A 24,451-nucleotide genomic window follows, 5' to 3' on the forward strand; every position below is an offset into this window, starting at 1 on the left:
AGACAACGCCTAACAGGAGAATGAAAATACTGAAAACATATACGAGGGAATTCATTTATTTACCTGCTTTTATTTTTCGATGGCTTTACTTCAAGTCACTGAGCAATTTTGGTCCAAATCTATCGTGTGATATCTGTACACTGTATACAATTTGTTTTGTACACATACATGTTATTGTTGACATGTCAGCCAAACACCTGCTCTTGTTTTCTCTGATTGATAGAAGTAATAAATAAATTTCAATTGTCAGAATGCATATTTAATGCATTTACAGTACATGTATGTATTGTTAGGTACAATGTAAGGCAAGCTATAATGTTTGTTCTACCTGACAACAACTAATTTTTTGCAGTTTGCATTCTGACTATTGATGTATAATTATAACAGATGAATGCAATAATTTGTAGCGAGGCACTTCACAAAGGCATGCATTACATTTGGTTCCATTACGAAATGGCTTATTCTGAGTTTACTTGAGAGTTGTGACCCCTCTTTCTTACAAAACCCTGGATCTGCCCATGTCTGAGCCAACACCACTTTGATAAAGCTGATCATTCAAGCCTGTGCTCATCAACTCACTATGAGATTAATAGAGTGTGAAATAAAGTCTGGGCCTCAGATTCTCAGGGTTCTTAAGAATACAATGATCAATTGGGATTTTAAGAGTGATCAATGGATTTAGTGGCCGAAAAGCTTTGATAATTTACCTTTAGAAATGACATGCACAGACTAGCTGGAAATCACCAAAAATAACTTTTAAATCAAACTACACTTTAGAAAAACCCACATATTTTAATCTAACTGTGCATACTGCATACTGGTAGTGCTTTTAAGAATACTACCTCAGGAGCTTTTGCAGCAGCATATGTACAGTGTAAATTTGTATCTATATATACTATAGTTTCTGCGCTTATGAATTTACATTCTGAATCAAATGATTAAATGAAATAAACTTCTAATTCTAAACCTAGGGTCATTGAACAATCTCTCAACACCAAGGGTGTACATGTAGTTGCATACCCAGTGTTTATGTGCACAAATCTTTGCACCATATAAAAAGCACTGCTATCATTGCAGAGTGATCACCAAACCTCGCTTGCATGGGAAGTCGAAATAATCAAATTCTTCACATGTAAAATGGCTGTAGATAGGATACTTGCACATTTGAGTTAGCAATGCACTTGCATACTGTATTCATGAACACCTGTACGTATCTCATGGGTATTTTCTTGGAAATGCTTGTGGCTATCGAATAGCCTCTCTTGGGCACTGTGCACTTAATATTGGAGCAACCCTCCAGGCCCTTGATATTAAAGCCGAGCTACACGTACAGTGTACATGCAAAATGAAAAGCTTTCTGCTGCCTAACCCACAGTGGAAGCAAGTGGCTTCCTCACTTTATTTAAATGATAAATCAGGAGCGCTCGGCATTATTACCTACATGTCCAGCTTTCGGCATGCTGTCTGCAGGCACTAGCTGTCATCAATTAGTGCACAGCGGGATCCTGAGTAAGTGAGAGACTGGGTAAGATTAGCCTGGGTGAACAGCCAACTGCTAATAAATGAAAGGAGACACTGCTCTCAGAACCCTGGTGCAATGTCACATTCAAAGCTTAATATTCTGATGTACAACATCTTTGTTTATATTCCATTTCCTTCATTCCTTGATCATGGTAAAACAATGAATAGGATTATAAGTGTACATGTACCCGGTACATTTTCAACTGAAAGGTTGTTATGGTTTACCCTGATCATTATATTTAAAAAATGACTTTCCAGGCTGTGTAAGAATGTTAGTTAAAGCAATTTAGAGTGTTTGCAGAACAGAAGTTCAATAGAGATTGTAATAATGATAATAATATTTGGCTCTTGTATCACATTCAAACCTCTCTAATCTATGCGCTTCCAAATTTGGAAATTATTACCTTGTCTTTAGCATGGCTGCCATTACGGCGCTCTAGCATTTCAAGGAATTAATTCCTGCCAGGTACCTATGTACCTCACCTGGGTCAAGTGTGGCAGATATAGATTAATCACAAGTGCCGCGGCCCTTGTGATCCACAGTCCTTTGACATATCCACTCTACCATGACACCTCTAGAAAGAAAAAAAACAACTTTTATCTACTACATAGCTGTACATGTACATGTACATTTGTATGCTCATCATTTTTTCAATTAAATTTCCATACCACCAAATGTTTTCAAATACATTTGATATGATAGATTGATACACTTAAACTATTGTAAAAAATGCTGAATGGCACCTTTAATATGGAAGCAGGCACAAAGAGCTGTAGCATGCATTATCCATTAGAACTGTCAGTGATAAATCTATTGATTTAGAATCATCCCTATTTTAGTAGCTTAACTGCACTCTTGCCTGGCATGAATATTGTACGTCACTGGTGAGAGTTAATTGATTTTACAGCCTGGAATGAGCGAGTGTAAATTTGCGATCATTAAAACCATTGCTCTTTTGACATTGTATGAGATGAACATATTGACAAGAAGAGCTCAATATTTATGTTAATAAATACATTTAGTATTCTATTCTTCTTTTGTCAACCAGACATTTACACCGCATGTTTATTACATGTACATTATGTGTTTTAATGAATTTCATCACATACTGTAATACGTTTGGACTCCTGAATACCGGTACACACCACAATACATACACTGCTCAACACCATAGGGCCTACTGTTTAATATGTTATGGAACATTTTAAGATTATGCAACCCTCTTTACTTTATCCATACAATAATTTAAAAGTAAGTGAAATTGTTATGATTAACGGTATGTTTTGTTTTTTCATAATTTGTTTAAATGTACAATGTACATGTATGAACATGTACAATGTATACACTGTGTTCTCTTGCCCAGTGTTCAGGGTTAAGTAAAACGTAAAAATGCAAGAAATAAAACAGAAAGTAATGATTTTCAGGTTTCAATCAGCCTATCCATTTTGTGTCATTATTGAACAATAATTCAAGTAATTTCTGCTTTGTTTTTTGTTGAGATTTTACCACCTTAAATCTAAAGACCAGTTATGGTCATGCGATTGCATTGTGAAAGAAACCTTGTGAAATCGATCAGAAAAGGTTGATCATATCTAGCATAGATGTACTTCAAGGTTCTGGAATCATCAAAATGATAAGAAATTTGGCCAAGTCTTCATAAAGTTAGAAGCACTGTACACAGAAAGATGTATATGGGACTACACACACGTGCGCGACACGTGCATTTCATATCTCTCAACAGGCGAGAGATACACTAATTTACCAAATATATCAATTAGTAGGCGGTTTCCCGTCAAAATTGTTATCATCATGTAATATTCAAAACATATTCTTTCACATGATTGGTAATAAGAGCTTCCATTTCATTTTTTGAAATTGGGGCGTTTCCAAAACTGGTCTATATCTTTAAAGAATGATTGAACCTGCCTTTTTGTGTTGTTCATGTACATGTAGGTTGCACATACAGTACAAGTAGTACATTTCGTCCTTGTTTTCACGAAGTGACGGTAGTGAGGAAAATCGTAACGCAAAGTGAATGCAAGACTTTGTAGTACCGGTATACAGCACAAAAGAACAAAAGTACATGTTTAATACATGTTTGGATTATTGTAAAAATAAACACAGCAGAATTCCATAATGTGAGAAACAAAACTTGCATACTTAATAAGGGGGAAAATGGGGGAAATTTGATTTTCACATGATACATGATACATGAACATACATGTATATACAGTGGTAATACAGTGCAGGCTGTGCAGCTGTACATATTCACATTCAATTTCGTATCTGCCCTGAGGCAATAGTACAACTAAAGAGAAAGTAATTTTTGAAACCTCATGTCTGTTGTCATGGAAACATGCCCTTTTATGTGACGTCTGCTTGGGAAGATCAGTCTGGAGTGCATTATTTGAAGAGCTACAAGTGAGAGAGAGACCAGTGGTATGTTCATATCTTTGGCTGATTGCAGAAGACTTTGTTCTTCTACAGTACAGTGAAACCTGTCTATACAGACCACCACCCAAGGGAGACAAGAAAAGGGGTCTTTATAGGCAGGTGGTCTTTATGTACAGGTTCCTTTCAAGGGAAACAACAAATGTGGTCTTTTTAGACAGGTGGTCACTAAAGCAGGTTTGACTGTATCACCAAATGGAGGGGATTTAACTATTCATTGGTCAGCTAAATTTCCAATAATTTTGCCTTTCCACTGCAAGGAAACATTATTTAAATTTACCTTGTTAAAATGATAGTAAACATTTATAATGCACCATGTCTGTCAAAAATGACACTCCTGGCGCAGTGGAAATGCTTCAAAAAGGTAAGAGTAGATTGTATGTACAGTACAAGTACATGTACAGTGTTTGTACTATATGTGTAGGAAGTTTTAATTACCCAAATAGAAATAGTATATGTTATCTGCTATTTTGCTCAGATGTGTAAAATTGTTCAAAGAACAGTCTTGTGGCAATTGAACATGAATATACATCGTACATGTACATGTAGCTGTTTGGTATTTAACAATGTCAGGGATTCATACAAGATTTAAACATTTAAAAAGAAGGGGTGCACAGAAATCAAGTTGTGTGAGAAATCGCATTACCTTCTTCTGCAGAATGAATGTACAATTCAAAGTTGTGGAAGAGGCCCTGCCCCATGAAATATTTCCATAATTTTAAGTATGGCAAAAGTAATGTATTTTACAGAATATGGAGTGTTTGAGAGGTCATACATGAGATGACTTGCATTTTTATACCACAATTTTTAAACAACACTTGATTGAGACTGTCTTTTTGACTTTTTCAATGCAGGTTCTGATAAATAAACACACCAAGAAATGTCATACCATCAACTCGTTCAATAGGATTTTGAGTCAATGTAAATACAAATTGTTTTGAATATACCTGTACATTCACTGTACATTGTACATTCCCCCAGTGCAAATGCCTTTCAAAAAGTAAGAAAACAGTACATGTATGTATTTGTATTTAGAAGTTTTAATTACCAAAACAGAAATATAACATGTATTCAAGAACAATTTCAAACTGTGTTTTCAACCAGTACTTTCATATCTGCATGAGATAACAATATTTTGATGTAATTCATTTGTATTTCCACTTTGTTGTACCATTATTCTATTAAAGCTAATATTAAGTGCTCATGAGGCGGTGTTACACAGAGGCCAAAAATCCGGATTTTAGTTATCCTCTTAATTGCTGTCTGTCCCCAATTATCCCATTAAAGATCCTCTAACGAAGCAAGAAAATTCCCCCTTTCAAGGGATTTTTCTGTGTGACACCGCCTATGGACTTAATTTGTTAAAAGAAACTTATACATGTACATGACATCACTTATCATCCAGTTTATTTTGAAGTGGTCTGCATGTAGATCAGCAAACAAATATCTTAATTGAAATACAAGGAATCGTTCTTTGTTACCTTTTTTATGAAGTGATAGTGAGATTATCTTCCCAAATTTTTATTGATCAATCTAATTCTAAAGAGTGACAGTGATTGCTAAATAAAGTTCTGAAAAGATGTAAAACTTTATCTATCTAGATTAGAATAAATCATATTCTTACAATCACTTCAGGAAGAGATCCAGGTACATCATAAATTTATTCCAACTTTATGGCCACCAGTGTACAATGTAAATGCAATTATTTGTGGCTCAGCAATATACAATATATATATGTACATGAATGTGTAGGGCTTTAGAAGACAAAAAATAAATTGATGGAACATCCGATAGCTGTGCAGTGATGGAATGAATAAATAAAAAAAAATCCTGTAGGCACCATGTTTGTAGGATCAAAACTGTGTTGCAATTCTGTGATGAAAATGAGTCCGAGCTTGTGAGATGGAGAAAGGGATGAAGAATGTATCCTACATGTATCTAGGCCCTGTTTCACAAAACATGTTATCAATCAAAGGTATCACATTCCTGTAACAGATTCGCTCTCAGCCACTCAAATGTAACAGTTATTGCAACTTGTTTTTAATATTAAAGCTTTATGTAACATGGCCCTGTTCCAGGTTGAGAAGGATTAGAGGAAGAAAGTGCTTATGAAGTGATAAAATGAAAATGTGCATCAATTAAAGGAGTAAAATACAACACTGCAGCAACAAAAAAGAGTAACTTTATATTCTTTTTTTGCATGGCTCGACACTATCAAGTGTTAGAAATGTTTACATGTATATGTAGACAATACTAGACATATCTTCCTTGTTTTCACGAAGTGACAGTAGTGAAAAAAAATTGCATTCACTTTGCGTTACGATTTTCCTCACTACCGTCACTTCGTGAAAACAAGGACGATATGCACTGTACATGTATGTAAGATGGAGAATAGAAATTCATGCTGGTGCAAAGAGAAGCATTCCAAGTGTTCTCTTGTTATTATGATCTTATATTGCAGAGTCGAAATGGAGACTGAACAAACAATTCGGTGTTGAGCCTTTCTGCCCTAGTACAGAAAGGTAATGCATGTAGCGTGCAAAAGAAATCACTCTGTTTTTGTTTGTTTTGCAACCCCATAATGATATCTGAAAAGGGAAACGAATGCTAGTACTTTAGGTGCGTCCTCATCATCTCGAGATTGCCAAATAGTCCGCTATTTCTGATTTGGGAAATAATCCCGAAGTTACAAATCGTGTCTTCATCAGCTCGAGATTCGACCTCGAAACTTGAAACTCGACCTTGAGAAATTAGCTCGAGATATTTGCTCAGCGTTCGCGCATAGTGCGAGTCTTCGGTGGTCTTCGGTATTTTGCAAACTAGATATCTTGGGATGACAATCCCGACCAAATATCCCGCTAATTGCAACTTTGGGCTGATGAAGACGCAAATTAGCTGGATAGTTTGCGATCGGGATAGTTCAAATAGCTGGATATTTGGCAATCTCGAGGTAGTGAAGACGGGCCTTTTGAGAAAGCAGACCTAATCATTCTGATGTTTTGTCATGATTTTGTTTCAGAGTCGGAATGGAGACTGCTTCTCATCCGGAGCCATCGTCTGGTGGGTCAGCTGCCCAAGGGACATGACGTCTACTGCATCACTCGCATTGCCGTTTTACCACTCTCACAAAATGGACATCCAGATATCGAAATTGAGGTATGGTACATGCATTGATAACTATTATGCAGCTCCTGAAATCGAATGCTGTTTGGCACTCTACTGTTTTTATCAATTCTTTTTGTGTTGGCTTTTTGCTATAATTCCTTTTTTTAAAACTCAGATGAAAACAAATATTACATATGTGCAATGTTTACTGCATTACTTGCATTGTCGGCCTGTACCTTCTATAAAATATGGGAAGAACATATAGGAAAGTATCCAGCAAAACAGAACTATCATTCAGTAAATTGGTAGAGGATAACATCCTTTCTTACTTGTAAAAGTGAAAGCACATGTATCGCTGCAGTGGTTAAATGCAAGTGTCATGAAAGCTTGGAGTGGAAAAAATGTCCATGCACATGTTTGAGAGAACATAAAATAGATTCTACCCTCTAAACCTTTTAGCATATTCCTACCTATCTGTATGACCAGCCACCCTAGGTTCTGCCTTGAATCTAGATTCTCCAAAAGCGTTTAATCATCCAATTTACGATAAAAGACTTTCTAACCAAAATTGCTCTTTGGTAAATGTCACGGCAAAAAAACTGTGGCAAATTGCTTCCATTAGACGAGCTTTGCGAACAGTATCTGTCCAGCTCGGAGCCAAATTGGAAACACATAGTGAATGTCAGCATAAAGTGGAGAAGTACATTGTAACTGCTCAAGAGCCCAACTTCAAATATTTCCTGAAGCATATCGAAAAAAGACCTGGACTTAATAATTTAGGCAATATACATGTACATGTACTGGGTATACTGCCTCTATTTACATTCTATCCCCTCATACACAATGGTCCGAATTCACAAAGGAGGTTTGTACCGGTAGACAAACCTAGGTTTATGTGCCTCATATAACGAAATTTGACACATTTCAGACCAAGGTTTGTCTGAACCTTGGTCTCATTGCCTTGTTTTCGTTCACATTATTAATATTCTTACTTCTTCCTCTTCTTCTTCTTGTCGTCCGGAATCCCATTCGTTTTGCACGTAGTGCTTGTCATTCCTATCTAGGCCCTTTTTTCTTGCTCGATTCCTTTCAAACTTCGTAGGCGTAATCTCTGATATCCAATCTAGGTCACCTACTTTTTCGTTTTCTGAAATCACTCATGCGTAAACGTCCAGGCGCCATTTTGTCCATTTCTGGTCCATTTCAAGGCCTTTCTATCTTCCTTCCTATCTCCACTATCCTAGATCCTACAAACTTTTAACAATTTTCTCTAGATAGTCTAAGAGATGTTCTTTAATCTGAGACATACATGTATAACCTGCCCTTCAAAATGCCATCTTCGTACTCAAAATTCAAATCTGAAACTGTCTCTGTCAACAATCTCTCAAATTCTTGAAAAATTGACCCCTAAATAATCTAAAACTGCCATAATTTTCTCATATAAATTCCGTTTTGTATTTAAATCTCACAGTATCTTTATCTCATAATTGCACATAGCCATGCCGAATTTCATGCTCCAATGGCTATGCAAAACATAAATAGCGCCCTCTAAAGTTCTGGGAATTGGCTTTCTTTCTGTGGCCGTATCTCCATTATGGCTTGGCAAACCCGTACCCTTTTTTGGATTTAGATACTTGAAGATATGCCCTTTCCAGCCATATACAAAATTATATACCGTAACACTGACCGACTTTCAGAAGAAAAATGCCCTCCAAATTCGCAATTTTCAAGAAAATTCCAAAATAACTTTAACTTGCTCTGAAATGGCGATCTTTATACCTACATCAATGAAACTGGGCAGGCATATGTATCCATATACGTGACAACTGTTTGCCAAGTTTGGTAAAATTCGAATATGTCAGCTCACAGTTATCGCCAAAAATGATGAATTTACTATGCATTATGTAATAGCGCGTTTAATGCATGCAATACATTGTGCGCGGATAACAGTAGTGTCAAACTGACCGCAATGAAGTGCCCTTTCGAATGATACCAAGTATAGTATATGTTCACACAAAAAATTGTGCGTAAATCGCATTTGAACAAAGGTCACTATACGAATTCCGCCGAGTTTCCACCCGAATCTAACACTTATCGGCTAAGACATCATTTTTTCAGACTGCTTTTCGCCCCTTAAACGACCATTTTTTCCCTTGAAAATTTGCAGTGACATGCCGAGTTCCAATACGCAGAGAGAGAGAAAAAACTATTTAACTCCGGTCATAATATAGATCCTGTACGTTTTCCGCCCATGCATTACACGCATTGTCTATGGGCATATCGGGTTCACGCTATCGGCCCCCAGAACGATCTTGATTGCAATGACGAACATGCACCAAATCCCATTGGTTTTTGCACACAGTGCTTGCGAGCCCTTTCTAGGTTCTTTCCCCTATCCCAATTTCTTTCAAACTTCGTAGGCATAGTCACTACCATCCCATCAAGGTCACTGTTGAGGCCTTTCTTTCGCCCTACCTATCTCCAATATCACAGAAGCTACAGACTTCGTACATATTGCTCTGGATAGTCCGAGAGAAGCTCTTTCGTTCGACACGTGGAAACATGGCGTCATTGCACGCACATCGTTGTGACACGATTGCATTTCTAGTTTCAACTTCTTTTCATGTTTCCTCTCCCCTTTCCATCATTTCTTCCCCCTCCTCTGTTTCATCATTCATTGCCAGGGGGTATGTGCCCCTATGGCCCTCTCTGATGTTTCATGTATACTTGTTTATCACTGTTGTACATTATTATTTGAAAAGACCATACATGATATGCTGGCTCTATGAGATACTTTGAAGCCTTAATTTTATCAGTGTTCCTGCTTGGATTGACTAGCTAGTACTTGACATGATTGATGAGACCATTCATCTCCATCTCACCATCTCATGTTTCATCTCAAGGACTCCACCTCTCTTGAGTCTTGTGGTCTGGGTATCGTTGTCATATCGAGCATGCAAAACCCTTGGTGATGAGGAATCGGAAGAGACACATATCCCTTCTCCAGTCTAATCTAGTCTACGAGCAGAGACCCTTGGTGGTTAAAACTTATGCCCTTTCTGAACTCTATACTTATATACGTGTACTTTTAGCTCTTCACAAATCCAATATGGTTTATGAACGACATACAGTGTACATTGGCCCTCTGCCAGTGTACAAAGCCGTTTCAGAAATCCGGTGCAGGGTCTGAGCAGTAGACTATAGATATGTCATTTATAAATATTAAAAATGGGGAGGGCCATGCAACCCACGTTTTGCTATCATCAGAAGCTCTTCCATATTTACCCATGTACTGTATGTAGCCCTTAGAAGACTTCACCCGCTGTCTCAATCAAGCTTATGCAATTAATCAATGTATAAAGTCACAACTCTCACATGGCAATCACCGTCTGGGACAATCCTCCTTCTCCTAATTGGCACTCACTTGGTATTTTAGAGAGATTCCAAATGATTGAACTCCTCAATCAAACACCTTTAACGTGATATGAAAATATTGTCCTTCATGGTCTTGTGTGCAGAGCATGCAGAGAATGATATTCCCCTTGATTAAATGTCAACACTTTCACTGCTACTCCTACTACATTTAGCACTGTTTGTACATTACACCCTTGAATTCCATTTTGTATTCTGAGGTAAAACAAAGAAAAGTTGGGTTCGATGAGTATGAATTCATCAAGAGCAACGATTTCAAAAAACTTTTTCCTTTCAAAATCTAAAATCCTAAAATGTCACATTGCATCAAATAGAATTGCCCCTTCAAAGGGACTTTTAAGATGCGTTTATCTCATGTTGTCAATATTGATATCCTAATGAAAGTTGATTATTGTTACTATTAAAAATAAATCTTTTGTTATTTAAAGGAATTAGAGGGCAAGTCCAACGCATTTTCAAGTTGAATTGAATAAATAGCAACAAATTCAACAAATAAAATCAGTAGAATGGAATGAATAAATTTTGTTTATGAATTTTCAAGTTTTCCCTTTTTTTTGACACACCTGTATAATTTTTTACCTTTACGATAACAATATAAAGTTACAGTAATGTTGATGTCGCACATAAATTCCTTGAGAATTCAAGCCATGTTTTACATTCCCCGAGCAGAAAAGTGATATTTTTGTTACATTTACGAACAAACATATAGAGGGATGACACCATCAACTCACTAATTTGTATACATCCTACGAGTATGTGAGACATATCATTGTTTCATGAGATTATGCAGAACTTTAAAATTCCTTAAATTTCTTATTTTTCGTCCAATTTTTATTAGCTTTTTTCACTGCTTTGTTTGTTCACCTTTTCTCTATTTATTCAATTCAATTAGCAAATGGGCCATTTAATGTCTCTTTGAAAGGGAAACTAATGGACACATTTTTTTGTGATGAGTGATTGGGCTCAGTTTCTTCAACCGTGCATGTTTTGTATTATTTTTTCCCCCACTCTTTTTCAAAACATAAACATCACTTGCCAAAGTCCATGTACTGTACACTATGTGGCACTTCATGGAAAATACTGGTAGGTTGGTTACAATGTATATGCTGGTATTTCCAAAATTCCAATAAATCATACTTTACTACGGTAGTCTATTCATTTCCTCTATTCAGGGCAGTGTTTAGGATGAATAACATAACAAAGATGCTGCCGTCCATTTTTTTATTCATACTTTTTCCCTCCACATGGATTTTATTGATTTTCATTTGCAACAAATTAACAAACATATATTGAAGGTAATTTATATTTATAACATATGAATGAAATTGACTACACAAGATACAAATATTTGTTGAACTGTTGAGTTAACAGAAGACAGATATTTTCAATAATGTATTCCTGATATTCATGAACAACAAAAAAAGAAAAAAACAATACAACAAACACATATTATCGTTTGATTATTGGGCTTTATACAACACCTACGTGGATCCTTGTCATTTGATTGGAGGATTGTTGATCACATGATATTCAATAGATGTTATATTGCACGGTCGTGCATTTTTGGTTATATGCGCCGTGCATTTTTGGTTATATGCAGACTGCGTACCTCTCAGCCGTGCGCGCGCGTATCCCTGCGTGTATCTGACGCGAAGGCAATCTGAATGTAATCGAGAAGGCTTGACTCCAACTTTAATTTATCTGTAATATAAGGAGTAAAGCATAATTTTTTGATTAACGTTCTATTAGATCTTCTTCGATGTTGTATAAAACAAATAATGAATGTTTTTCATTCGTTCAATGGTGCGAATATTTTCATTCGTTGAAAGATTAACGTTAATTCTATTCAACTCGGCTGACGCCTCGTTGAATAGAATGTTAATCTTTCAACTCATGGAAATATTCGCACTATTGAACTCATAACCATTAATTATTTGTATAATATACAATTACTGTGTTGTGACTACTGCTGTGCAATGTGCTACAATGTACATTAACCCATTACCTACTGGAACTGTGTGGTCCCTGTATTAAACCTATGGGGAATATGAGAATTCAGTGGTCTAATGGTTAAAAGTGCAAAGCTGTGAGCCTGAGATGACACAGCCTTGTTTACATCAATCACTTCACAGTCAGCTGTTCTATCTGAACTCATCCTGAACCTCACTTTCCTACATGTACAACTCAAATAGGATTACCAAAGAGGTAAATGGAATCAAATCTAATATTATCATCAGCCTTCGAGTCCTTGCGTTTAGCTAGAAATAGCCTCAGTACAGTGAAATGGCTTAGTGTAATGACATGGAGAGAGAGAGAGGGAGGGAGAGAGAGAGAGAGAGAGAGTGGATGTAAGTAAGATGTAATTCAGGGTCATGAACTTGGCTAATCACACAGTGTCACTCACTCACTCTAATCCATTTATGGAGTAATACCTCTTGGACCGGTACTTATAGCAGTATAAATTGACGGTAGTTTAAATCAGGGCACTTCAGAAGTAGTTCAATTGAAACTTTAAAGTATGGTACTTCAGAAGCCCCCCGAACTGTGAAAGCAGTATACTGGGATAAATTGGTATACCAGTTGGAGTATTTACCTAAAAAGAAAGCAGAAAAAGTAGATTAAAAAAAAATGATAGTGATGGAACTTCATGCCCCAAGTGACTCACATATACTTGCATATATCCGACTGTGGCAAAATTCTGCGGACATTTATGTTAATACTTATTTAAGCTACTGTACCATGAATTCATGATGAGCATTGCAGCCATGTGCATGTAAGTTTTTTTTTTGTGCTGAGCATACGTAAAAAGTGTTATTTACAGCGTTTACATAGATCCCTGAGAGCCTTTGATCCATTCCGCCCATTGAAATTATAATGTCATCTTGCAAGAAAAGAATATATGTTCAGCCAAGATATTCATTGACTTTGTCGTTACTTGACAGGCAATGTTTTTGATGATAAATTTGTAAATGAATCTTAAACAAATTTTACAACTAATGCAGTACATGAGAATTTTTGTTCACACTTGAAGCTTACAAAAAGAAGATGATACACATCAGTTGAGTTATTCATTGCTTTATAACTCTAATTACAGAAACTTTGAAATCACAACTTGAAATACACACTTATCAAGGCAATGAGACTAATGATTGATATGTTTATTGCATCTCAGGAGGGAGGGGGGTATTTGAAAAGAATTACCTGGTAATTGGAGCACTTGTCAGGTGTCAAGTCCTTGACTATCACTCTGAGGATAAACAGCTATCTGTACGTCAGTCTATAATTAATTGACATCCTTTGCTTCTTTTTGTTCTTCCTTTGCTGGACTCAGAGACCAGCGGTTTACCACTGCAAGGGTCCGGTAGGATCATACTCATAGTCCAGGGGGGTGTTTCACAAAGATCACAAGTTGAACTTAACTCTATTTGGACTTAGATATTATGGAGAGCCGTTTGTAGCCTTAAAATAAAATGTATTCAAAAGCAATTTTTTTTTTAGACTTTTCATAAATTCCACATTAAGAACATGAAATCTCCTTGATAATAGAAAGTATGAATGATTTCATTTGAATCAAATTTCATGCCTTTTAAAATAACTTTTACAAAATATTTCCATAAAATGGCTGAAGTCCAACTTAGAAATAAGTTCAACTTATGATCTTTGTGAAACACCCCCAGGACTCCAGATTCTGTCCATATTTATATATTTTTTTATTTTTCAATCAACTATGTCCATAATGTCCTTCTTCCTTTATACATGCATCCCAAAAAGATCGCGTGTTCCCCGAAAATACTCAGTGAAGGTGAGAAAGAAAGGCAAGGACTGTCTCCGTTTAATAGTTGAGGGTGTGTTATTTTTTCAGCTGATGGGGTGCGCGACACAGAAACAGGCCAGGCAGTAGACTAGTGGAATCACTGAAACTGGTAGAAACTAGAGAGTGTAGTGATAGGTGAGGGGAGAGCGTCAGAGAGCTTAGGTAGTACAGTAGGATGAATCTAGTGGATGTATTGTAAGGCAATAGTTGCAAGGGTAGAGCAGGGAGGTGGTAGAGTAACTTGGTAGGAGAGGAAATCTCAGGTTGAGGAAAGAGGACAAGAGCTGTGAATTCCAGAGGGTTGAGGTGGTGAGGGTCGGAGGAGGAGTTTAACTCTGTCCTTAGGTGGTTGAGTTTCCTCACGAAGTTGAATCTTTCCTGATGAAGTGGATGACATCTTCCTCACTCTCTCCACACAGGGGGCAGGTTGGGGATTTTGGTTTTTCCCTGTTGCAGTAAGGAGAGAAAGACAATCTAACCAGTATGCATTATACACATAAATGTACAGACCAGTGGGAAAAGATTAGATGGGAGCAGTAATTTATTCAGCTCCAAAATAGCAATAAATAAATAAATAAATATTTATAGCAAAGCCAAGCAGAGCTTCTGTAAACAACAAAAATTGAAATTACTCCCAGGTAGCCTATCATTCAAAGCTATATTGTCCCCATGGTGGACTGATGAATATTAATAAGTTAGGAGAGCTGCGGTATTTGTTTCCAGCTCATCGTGAATGTGCCATTGACTAGTGATGGCCTGGTGGTAGAGTTGCTTCCCAGCAAGCAGAAGATGGCAGGTTCAAATCCCAATGGTTCAACAACAAAATCTGACTTTGCTGACAAGCTAAATATTTCGTTACAAAAATTGAAATTACTCCCAGGAAGCCTAACATTCAAAACAAAAGCAACTCAGAAGATCTGAAATATTGTTTGAATTAACATTGCGAGCCAGAAAGCCCAGAATGGTATTAAAGATAAGCTGAGTTCTGGTAATGATAGAAAATAATTTTTCACTGAATCCAACAAAACTTACACTGAATGTTCAAGATTACAACTAAATGACATGCGGCAAACGATTTTGGTAGAAAATGTGTAGGGGCTGAGTAATGAGCATAGACAGAGAAATTGAGGTAATTAAGTATGCCCGACACCCTGTGCTTAACACAGCTGCAGTATGTGCAAATGAAAGTTGTGGTTTTTATTGAAGATTATTTTTTAGCAAGTTTTTGTGAGGTTGTTTTTATTTTAGTGGTTTTAACAATCAATCTACTGCAGGATAAACAATCCAGCATGAATTATAGCCATGTTCTCTCGACATACGATGCCTATACCAGAGCTCAAGATTAGCTTTAACTTTTATACATTGATCTTTGAGCCAATGACAATTGTTTCTAAAAACAAAATGTACCATACATGTACTGTACATGTATCCATGACCATTATCTCAATTAGTTTGAAGTAGGGATTAGGCTACCGTAATTAAGTTGTTTTGATTATCTTGCTTTGATTCTTGTACACATATATTATGCAATGCATCATGTATATTTAGAACTAACCATGTAACATTCTTCTTTTAATTATGTATTATTGTAACTGTATCTGAATGAGGGTGAAATAAAATGCACTTTCATCTACAAGCAATAACCTTTTATTCTAACATTATCAAAAACCAAAATTTATGTTTATCATGCCATTGGAGGTATTTTTTATAGCATTGAACTTGGGTGTTTGGTCAGATTACAACTTTACAATTTTAGTTTTACCGGTAAAGGTTTTAAGTTTTGTTTCATGTTTTATATACATTGCTATTTACATGTATATGTTTTTCTCTGAAATGGTTGGCTTTAGGAATGCTACAGGAATGCTATATCATACCTTTTGCTGTAGTACATCTATACATGTACATTTTGACACAATTAACCTATGTGGTACCTATACTACATATACCCCCTCCCTCTCAAAATACCTTCTCTCTCTGTTCCTACATGAACATGTATTGCTTCCAACAAGAAATGCCAATACTGTCATCATGCCTGAAACAAAGAAATTCACAGAGCTAATAAAAATGAACCAAATATTGCATTTTTATTGAAAAGGTGCTCCAATCTGGATGTTCATGAAGCGCAAGTAAACAATTTCATCACTGCCTGTTGCAGTCGGCCGTCAACTGCACTTTCTATTTTTAGCCGCACTCCGTAGAATATCTCAAATTGCGTGGTGACGTAAAACGAACCCCTGAGAAGTCCACCTAGCCGCCGAGGTTGAGTTCACATGGCAGCTTGAGCTAGGGGCTAACCTTTCGGGGCCTACGTGAATAATCAATAATGATATTCACATAATTATTACCTGTATCTTGTGGTATAAAAAAGATTTGTGTTATTGTGTTACAGTCCTTAAGCTTGAACTCATAGATTTCTGTCACTAAGAGGGGTTGATTTCCGCAGGACTGACATGGATTTCAAAAGCTCACAATTTACCCAATGCGTTAGAAGGCAAAATAAGCCTCTATGAATAATTTGCCAAATGAAATATATTTTGCTAAAATATACATGTATCCAGATTCATTTCTTGAACATCCACTTATAATGTTAAATTATAGAAGCATCCAAACAATTGATTATCGCACAGTTCATGAGATGATCAAATGCAACGAACCGGCTTCTATATTGCTAAAAAAATCTTGCAAGATTGGGACGATCTGATTTTTTGGTCCAGATACAATTGCTCTGGGAATTATTTTGTCAAAAGTATACCCGTAGTATTAGGGTTAGGGTCACAATTTTGTTGAAGGTTAGGGTAAAATGGAGTGGTTGAATGAGGTTTCAAGTCAGGAATTCGGTAAGTGTGGACAATTGTGGAGCAATTGTCACAAGACCATATGTTGTACAATTGATCTTTGTGATTTGTGCAGCCCAGATGTCTATTCCATGATGTTTTGATCTGGCTAGTGCGTGTACTTTCCATTCTAGGTGTAGTATTCTATTTCTCACACATTGTATGTGTCTTATAAAAAGAAAAGAAGCTGAACTTTAAGGAAAAAATGTTATCTCACCTGGAGAATTTGAATGTCACCAGTTGGGTATCATTTTGAGAATGGCAAGACTGAACTCAAAGCCCTCAAAGTTTGAGATAGTTTGGGATTGAAGGTAGGAACTTGGTTAGTGTACAAAATTATGGAGCAGTTTGTGTCATAGTACTGATATGTGTGAATTATATCTTGGCTCTTTAAGAGACCTATACAATTCAGCTACCACAAGAAATTGAAACTAACCTCATATCCCAGTCACACGGGCTGCATGTACGTATTCCCATGATGTTTTCACTGGGCAAGAGTCTGTACTTTTTATTCTAGTAGTGATATTTCATTTCGCACACATTTTTTAGTCTTATGAAAAGATATCTTCTTTTAAAAGTACATTAATTTAAAAAGAAACTAAACATTAGAAAAAAGTTATATCACGTCGAGAGTTTGGCTGTCATCAGACTGATGTCATTCTAAAAATGGCAAGAACTCAAAGCCCTCAAAGTGAGAGGTATTGTGGAGTACTGAGATAGAGGGGAAAAAGTACATGTACTTTGCTTGAATGCAAACATATGGTTCATTAACATGTCATCCACTCCAAGATGTTCCATATTCCATATGTGCTCGTATTTATGTTTTTACCATATGTAAGGTAAATGAGCAAGAAATAATCTCTTCCCTGCATATTGTCCTTTGACATGCAGTGAATGAATTTAAAAAAGTTGTTGAAGGTTTATACTTAGCTAGTCCAATAGTTTAAACACTTAAAGATAAGAAGGCTTTGGGTCAAAGCCATGGCAGTGCACTGTAACATTCAAATTGGCAAATCACTTAACATGATCACAATTTTTTTTCTCACAAAAATTGACTCAAGGGCAATTTCAATACCCTATTGTACATCCCATAGAAATCATGTTTGGATTACATTGTACGCAATACACTATTGTCCTGTTCACACTTTTCAGTAGGTGACGCACTAGCTAGGCTATTAAAATTCCTTTGGATTGATTTTTCAAAAGTATTTGCGATCTTGTTTCATCTTCACTTAAAATGTCTTTTATCAAGCACAAAGAAGGTAGGATTGAATGATGAACTGCATGTACATGTATGAATTCATTTGTGTGCAGCTGAGTCACTGAGGTACATTCATATACAAACACTCAGCCGTGGGCGACAGAATATTCATGCACATAAATAGTTATATTGGAAAGTTACGCAGAATGTATATCCCAGGGACTACTTAAAGGGCAATCCAACCGTTGTAATAAGTTCATTTGTATGAATAAGAGAAATATAAAAGCAAGAGTTTGATATAAATTGGACGGATAATAAGAAAGTTATAAATGTTTGAAATATGAGATCACTGAGTCTATATGTGAATCTCAAGTTGGCAGTTTATTCAGTGGATTTTGAGGTAGTCGTGGATAATTCTCACGTTTATTGTGTACAAAAAATAACATTAATTCTGTTTTCCTTATAAGTGTCTTCTCCCTTGGGGTACTACTCAAAATATATAGTGGGTAGCATATTATTATAGGTCCTCTAAAGAGAGAAAAAAAATCATTTTGTGTTGGAACAAATGGGGAAATTGTCCGTCAATACATAACAGAGACATTACCGATTCAGTTGATTTGAAGAGCCAACACCTCCAGTGATTACATCTTTCAAAAGTTCTCAACTCTCATATTTTCGGTCTGATTTCATTCAAACTTTCACCAGTTTACTTCTTTGATTTTTCCGCTTTCCTCTAGAATATCATGGTTGGATTTCCCTTTAACTACTGCATATCTCCAAGATCTATGTAGATGATAAACAGTCCTTCAATTTTGAATAATGTATTTCAAAATGATGATAGATGTCTTCATACATATACCATGCAGCACATATTAGTCATCCTCAATGCACTCACATTAAGTCTGTATGCATTGGATGAATTATGCAGGCAGCTCATACATCTTTATCCCACAGTGCTTATCAAGATAGATCCCATCTGAAATGATTGTATATTTTGGCAAAAAACAAAAGCTGTGGTGATACTTGTGATATTTCTTATCAAAGGAATAAAGATTATGTATGATGATTGAGTAGATTCATCATATTTCATGACGGCATATAGATTGGTACAAATTTGTATGTGGGTGTGCATTTTATTTTAAAAGGCAGTTTGGGCCTGTGGAGTGACTTAGAACAGCAGGATTTTGTAAGATGGTAGAAACAGTATTAACAAAAAAGAATGTAATGTAAGACACTGATTCAGAACATTTAAATACTTTTGATAATTGTAATAAAGTAAAAGAACAAAACTTGGAATGAAAGTAGGTGTTATATTCAATCAACTCCAAGCATTGCAGACTGACATTTCCAGATAGTTTTCTCATTTGAATAAAGAATATTATACATATTTTATTTTTAAAATCTTTAAATTCACGATATGATATATTAAGAAATATGAGTTACTTTCAAAACATGTGGGTTTCATAAACCATTCATCAAATTTATGAAATATTAAATTTCATATACTTTGGTACAGAATGACATAGAAGGTAGCTTTTAGGTCATTTTTATAAGGAAAGTTTGTCTTTCTTCATATTACTTGTGAATTATAAAATCATAAGAATTCACCTAGAATTTTCGAACTGAACAAGTAAAAAAAAAAATTATAAAAATGAATAAAAAAATTAAAACAAACAAGGTTTTAAAACTTATTCAATGGATTGTTACAATATAGTTGTTTCAAATGTTTAGAACTTCTCTCTCCTGTGTTTTATCATGTATTTCTTTTTATATTTCTTGTTTCAGAGATGTGATAAGCACCACTTTGGGATCCGTCAGAAGGCTAACTTGATACTAGGTCCAGCAGAGGGTCAACAGAAATCACTTGCCAAAACATGGAATAGCATCAAGTCAGTGGCACAGGTCAAAAAGGTAATTTCAGTAATCTCGTATTTTTATTTGTTTTTGTATTTTTGTATTTTTTTCTATCTAGCATATTTATTTCAAATTCATAATGCTAGGAAATCACCAAGAAATGAATACTTGGATTGCATTTGTAAAATAAAAGAAAGAAAAAAAGAAAATTATAAAACAAACATGCAAAACAATGAACTGGCTCTAAATCAATAGCAGCAACCAGATAAAACGTCATGTTTAGCTTACATTATAAGAATATATATATTCACAATCTATGAAAAGTAAGATCAGAAAAGCAATATTATCTAGTCAATGAAAGTGAATGAAAGTTGTATACTAGTAATATCGGGTACGATTGTTTGGGTGAGTAATGGTCAAGAATATATGTGTCAATATATACAGATTTGTTTTTTAACCTGAAACTATATTTCAAACTACATTACAAAAAACAATTCTTAAAGTTATGTTGTTGATATATCAGAAAAACATAGATGATAAAAATTCTCTTATCAATTTTGTTTGTTTGGACTAGAAAAATGTATACCTAATGATGCAAAGAAAAACTTGCTCAAAATCTTAATTATACTGGCACCAACGTCAAAATTCACATACATGTACAGTAAACAACTAAATTATTCATAGCCTAATAAACCAACTTTTGTAATATTTAAGTACGGGTACCGGTATGTGAAAAATGAATTTGCCCCAATTGAAGTGTCGTGAGAACGTGACCTATTAAAGCTTACATCTTAAAGTATTCAACAAAGGCCCTAATTCAGCCAGTCGATCTTTCATTCTTGAGTTACGAAAAACCCCAAAAACATCTCTACAAGAGTTATGAATATTAAACTCAGTTTGACATGATATATTGTTTTGCCTGAAAAACATGTTAATTGGAGTGTTGTCATCATGGACTTAGTACAGTTAGAGAGAGAGCGCAGGTATGATTTATTACTTCAATGCATGAGGAAAATAATTGAGTTAGATGCAGTTAATTAACCAATTTGATTTACAGGATGCAATGTATTTTTGAAATACAGGGGCCGTTTCACAAAGCCTTTTTTCAATGACAAATGAAACAAAATCAGTGACAAATTTGCTGATAACCAATCAGAAGCAAGGATTTCAGTAGCTTATAACAAAAACTGTCATTTGTCACTGATGACAAGTTTTGTGAAATGCCCCCCAGATACCTTTGTAAAACATGTCAGCACTGAGCACCAACGAAGAGAGCATATCGGAATTCTGCGCTTTTTGTAACGAATGTAAGATCTGTGCATCCTCACACGAATGTAGTATACCTTACACAAATTATACATGCACCAATTCAATTATCCCCAGTGGCTTTTGCATTATTAACGTAAATGTAATTTCCATCAACCCCTATCATACCCGAGAATGCAATATTCATGCGGATCACTTCTCCGCTTTTTCTCCAATCTTGTTTGATTACTTTGCCAATTGCAGCGCCGCACTCCCGCTTTCTTTCGTCATTTAGTCGATTTGCCATGCAACTTGGGGCGAACGGGGTATTAAAGAAATTTGTTACAGTGTAATTTAGGTCATTTCCTCCCATGTATGTGAACAGGTAATCATAAGAGAGGCAGATATTAAAATGAAAAAACTTTTGATCTTCAGCTTTAGCCCAGGATTTAAAAAAATTCGGTAACACTAACATTGAAGAGATCTGTGGCCCAAAAAGAAGAGATGAAATGAATAAACTTTGTATGAAATCCATTTCATCACATGATGTTTGCACATGTATGTGTACAGTTAAAAACTAAATTATTCATACCCTATAACCAAGTTTTGTAATTTTTAAGTACGGTATGTGAAAAATTAACTTGTCCCAATTTATGTTTCTTGATAATGTGACATATTAAAAAAACTTACATCCAAAAGTATTCAACAAAGGCCCTAATTCAACTAGTCCACCTTTCATTTTTGAGTTACCAAAAACATTAAATTTACAAGACATATAAATGAACAATTCAGTTCTTAAATGTAAGTACAAACAAAACATCACAGAGATGGACAGCGTAGGCCTACTGTGGCATATGTGATTGAATCTTTATCAGTTTCCCCACACCCATCCTTTCTCAGATCCGTGATCTGTTTCATTTTGTATTCCTGTTTGTTTCAGAAAGAGGTAAAGGAGCGGGAGAAACTTGAGAGGCGGATTCTGGAGGAGCTGAATCGCATGTTTACAGAGTCCGGTAAGCTGAATATTAAAGTGCAAGTACACATACATGTAGGTCAGTTTGAAGAGACATGTCTGATTTGAGAAGTTGAAACATTTTCATCACTATACAGTAGGCTTGCGGGTGCACCATGTGAGAGAGAGAGGATTGAGGAGTCCTGAAAAGGACTCTCTGTAATCTTTCTTGAGGGTGTGTAGAATTCAGTTTCACAGGGTTCATTCTTGATTTTTGCTATTCAAATTGAGAAAGATCTAGTTTTGTGGACCTCATCGGAGCTTTGAAAAAATATTTTTATCATAATTGTAAAGTAAACACTTTAAAAAATACCTTGAAAGTGTTTGCACTTTACTGGTACTATAGCACATATAGGAATGATGTATAGGTGACATATATAATACTGTGTATGCACATTTTCTGACGATTATGATTGTAGTGGTGGTGGTGGTGATGATGGTGATGATGATGATGATGATGTTGATGATGATGATGAGCGAGGGCAAAGATTTGAACTCACAAACTTTGATTTTTTTTGTTTTGAGAAGAAACAGTTTTCTCCTTTAAATAGCATGTAGACTGTAGAATGGTCTCTAAATGTAGTTTCTCTTCTCCCTCTTCCCTGAGCTATAAAATCTCTTTTAAGTGTAAGAGATAATATTTTACAGGTGTCAGTAAAGACTCGGTATACACAGTACAGTTCAGTGAGTCATCATGTAGATTTAATGAGGAGAGCACATCCTCAGAGTAATGACTTGTGCAAGGCTTGATGCTTGCTTAAAGGTCTATAGCCTGGGTGTAGCTTGCCATTTGTCCCCAGTTCAGTTCAGTTCAATTCAATTCCATTTTTTCACTTTTTTCTCACTGAATCAGATAAAAAGGACAGAATATATCCTTTTTTGGCTTGCAGAAGGGCGTACATGTAAAAATGCTAAATGTTAGATGTTACCATAAAAATGCCAAAGACTTAAAACATTTGAATGTACTTGGTACGAACTACTCAAATTAGATACTGTACATGTATGTAGAACACATTCCATTCTCTCTTTTAGTATTTGATAAAGAGAGAAATCCTTGTCTTTTACATAATTGTTTACCAAATATACATGTATATAAATATATGCAAAGGTGATAACGACCTACCGCTAGCAGCAAAACATGAAATCAATAACCTAAAGACAAAGAAAAACAAAACAACATAGAAAGTAATAATCTGTAAACTACAGTTATTGTAATAATAATGCAAAATGTCATCCGTGTATGATATATACGGTATTTCTGAAATGGTCCGTTCCGAGGCTTGTGAAATATTACTACATGAGTACATGTACACTGTACGTGCAGAGTAAATGTTTATTGATCACCATTCATACATCAAATTGGACACCTTATGAATGACGTTATTACACAGGATGATTCATCATCATCAGTCAATAATGGCAAAACAGACAGACCGGCTAGATTTTATCACCCTGTGTATATGACTGTATATACGCAAATGTGTGCATTACTGTGAAAGCATTTGTTGATAGACAGATCAATAGCATCTGTATGGAGCCAGAAGGAGTCATGAACTCATAATCATAACCTTTTAACTCAAAGTTCATGCTTTTCGTGTTCTCTGCAGATGATGTTATTGAAGAAGAAAAAAAATCAACCACAGACACATCCCGGTACTTGTTTATAGCCCAAAAGCCTCTCAGATCTACAGAATCATGCATTTTACTAGCTACATGTAACTTAACAAAATTTGGTCATTGGTGGGGAGGAGGGGGTGGAGGGGGGGGGGGGGGTGTGAGATAGCTACCGGTATTCCTTTTTTCAGTCTCTATAAATGAGAAAGTGGGTCATACATTTTTGGGGGGAGGGAGGGGGAATTTATTTTCTCCATAGTATCAAATGAGAAAATTGAAGCTTGAAGATAGTGCTGTAAGTCTTTAGATCATTTAAGTACAAAAAAATAAAAAATAAACTCAATGGCCCAAATTCACAAAGCAAGGT

The 24,451-nt window shown here is 35.7% G+C and overlaps 1 protein-coding gene across 1 annotated transcript in view; it reads left to right on the forward strand.

The window, feature by feature from the left end:
• LOC115923974 (phosphatidylinositide phosphatase SAC2-like) overlaps positions 1-23,445 on the forward strand; it is a 28,924-nt gene extending 5,479 nt beyond the window's left edge. The window contains exons 3-5 of the mRNA XM_030985351.1: positions 6,993-7,129; positions 20,145-20,270; positions 22,399-23,445. Coding sequence (XP_030841211.1) covers positions 6,993-7,129; positions 20,145-20,270; positions 22,399-22,539 — 404 coding nt within the window. The 3' untranslated portion in view covers positions 22,540-23,445. The remainder of the gene's footprint in view (positions 1-6,992; positions 7,130-20,144; positions 20,271-22,398) is intronic.
• Positions 23,446-24,451: the final 1,006 nt, after the last annotated feature.

The sequence above is a fragment of the Strongylocentrotus purpuratus genome, unplaced genomic scaffold, assembly GCF_000002235.5.
Source record: "Strongylocentrotus purpuratus isolate Spur 01 unplaced genomic scaffold, Spur_5.0 spur5_scaffold_15, whole genome shotgun sequence".
NCBI classification, from domain to species: Eukaryota; Metazoa; Echinodermata; class Echinoidea; order Camarodonta; family Strongylocentrotidae; genus Strongylocentrotus; species Strongylocentrotus purpuratus.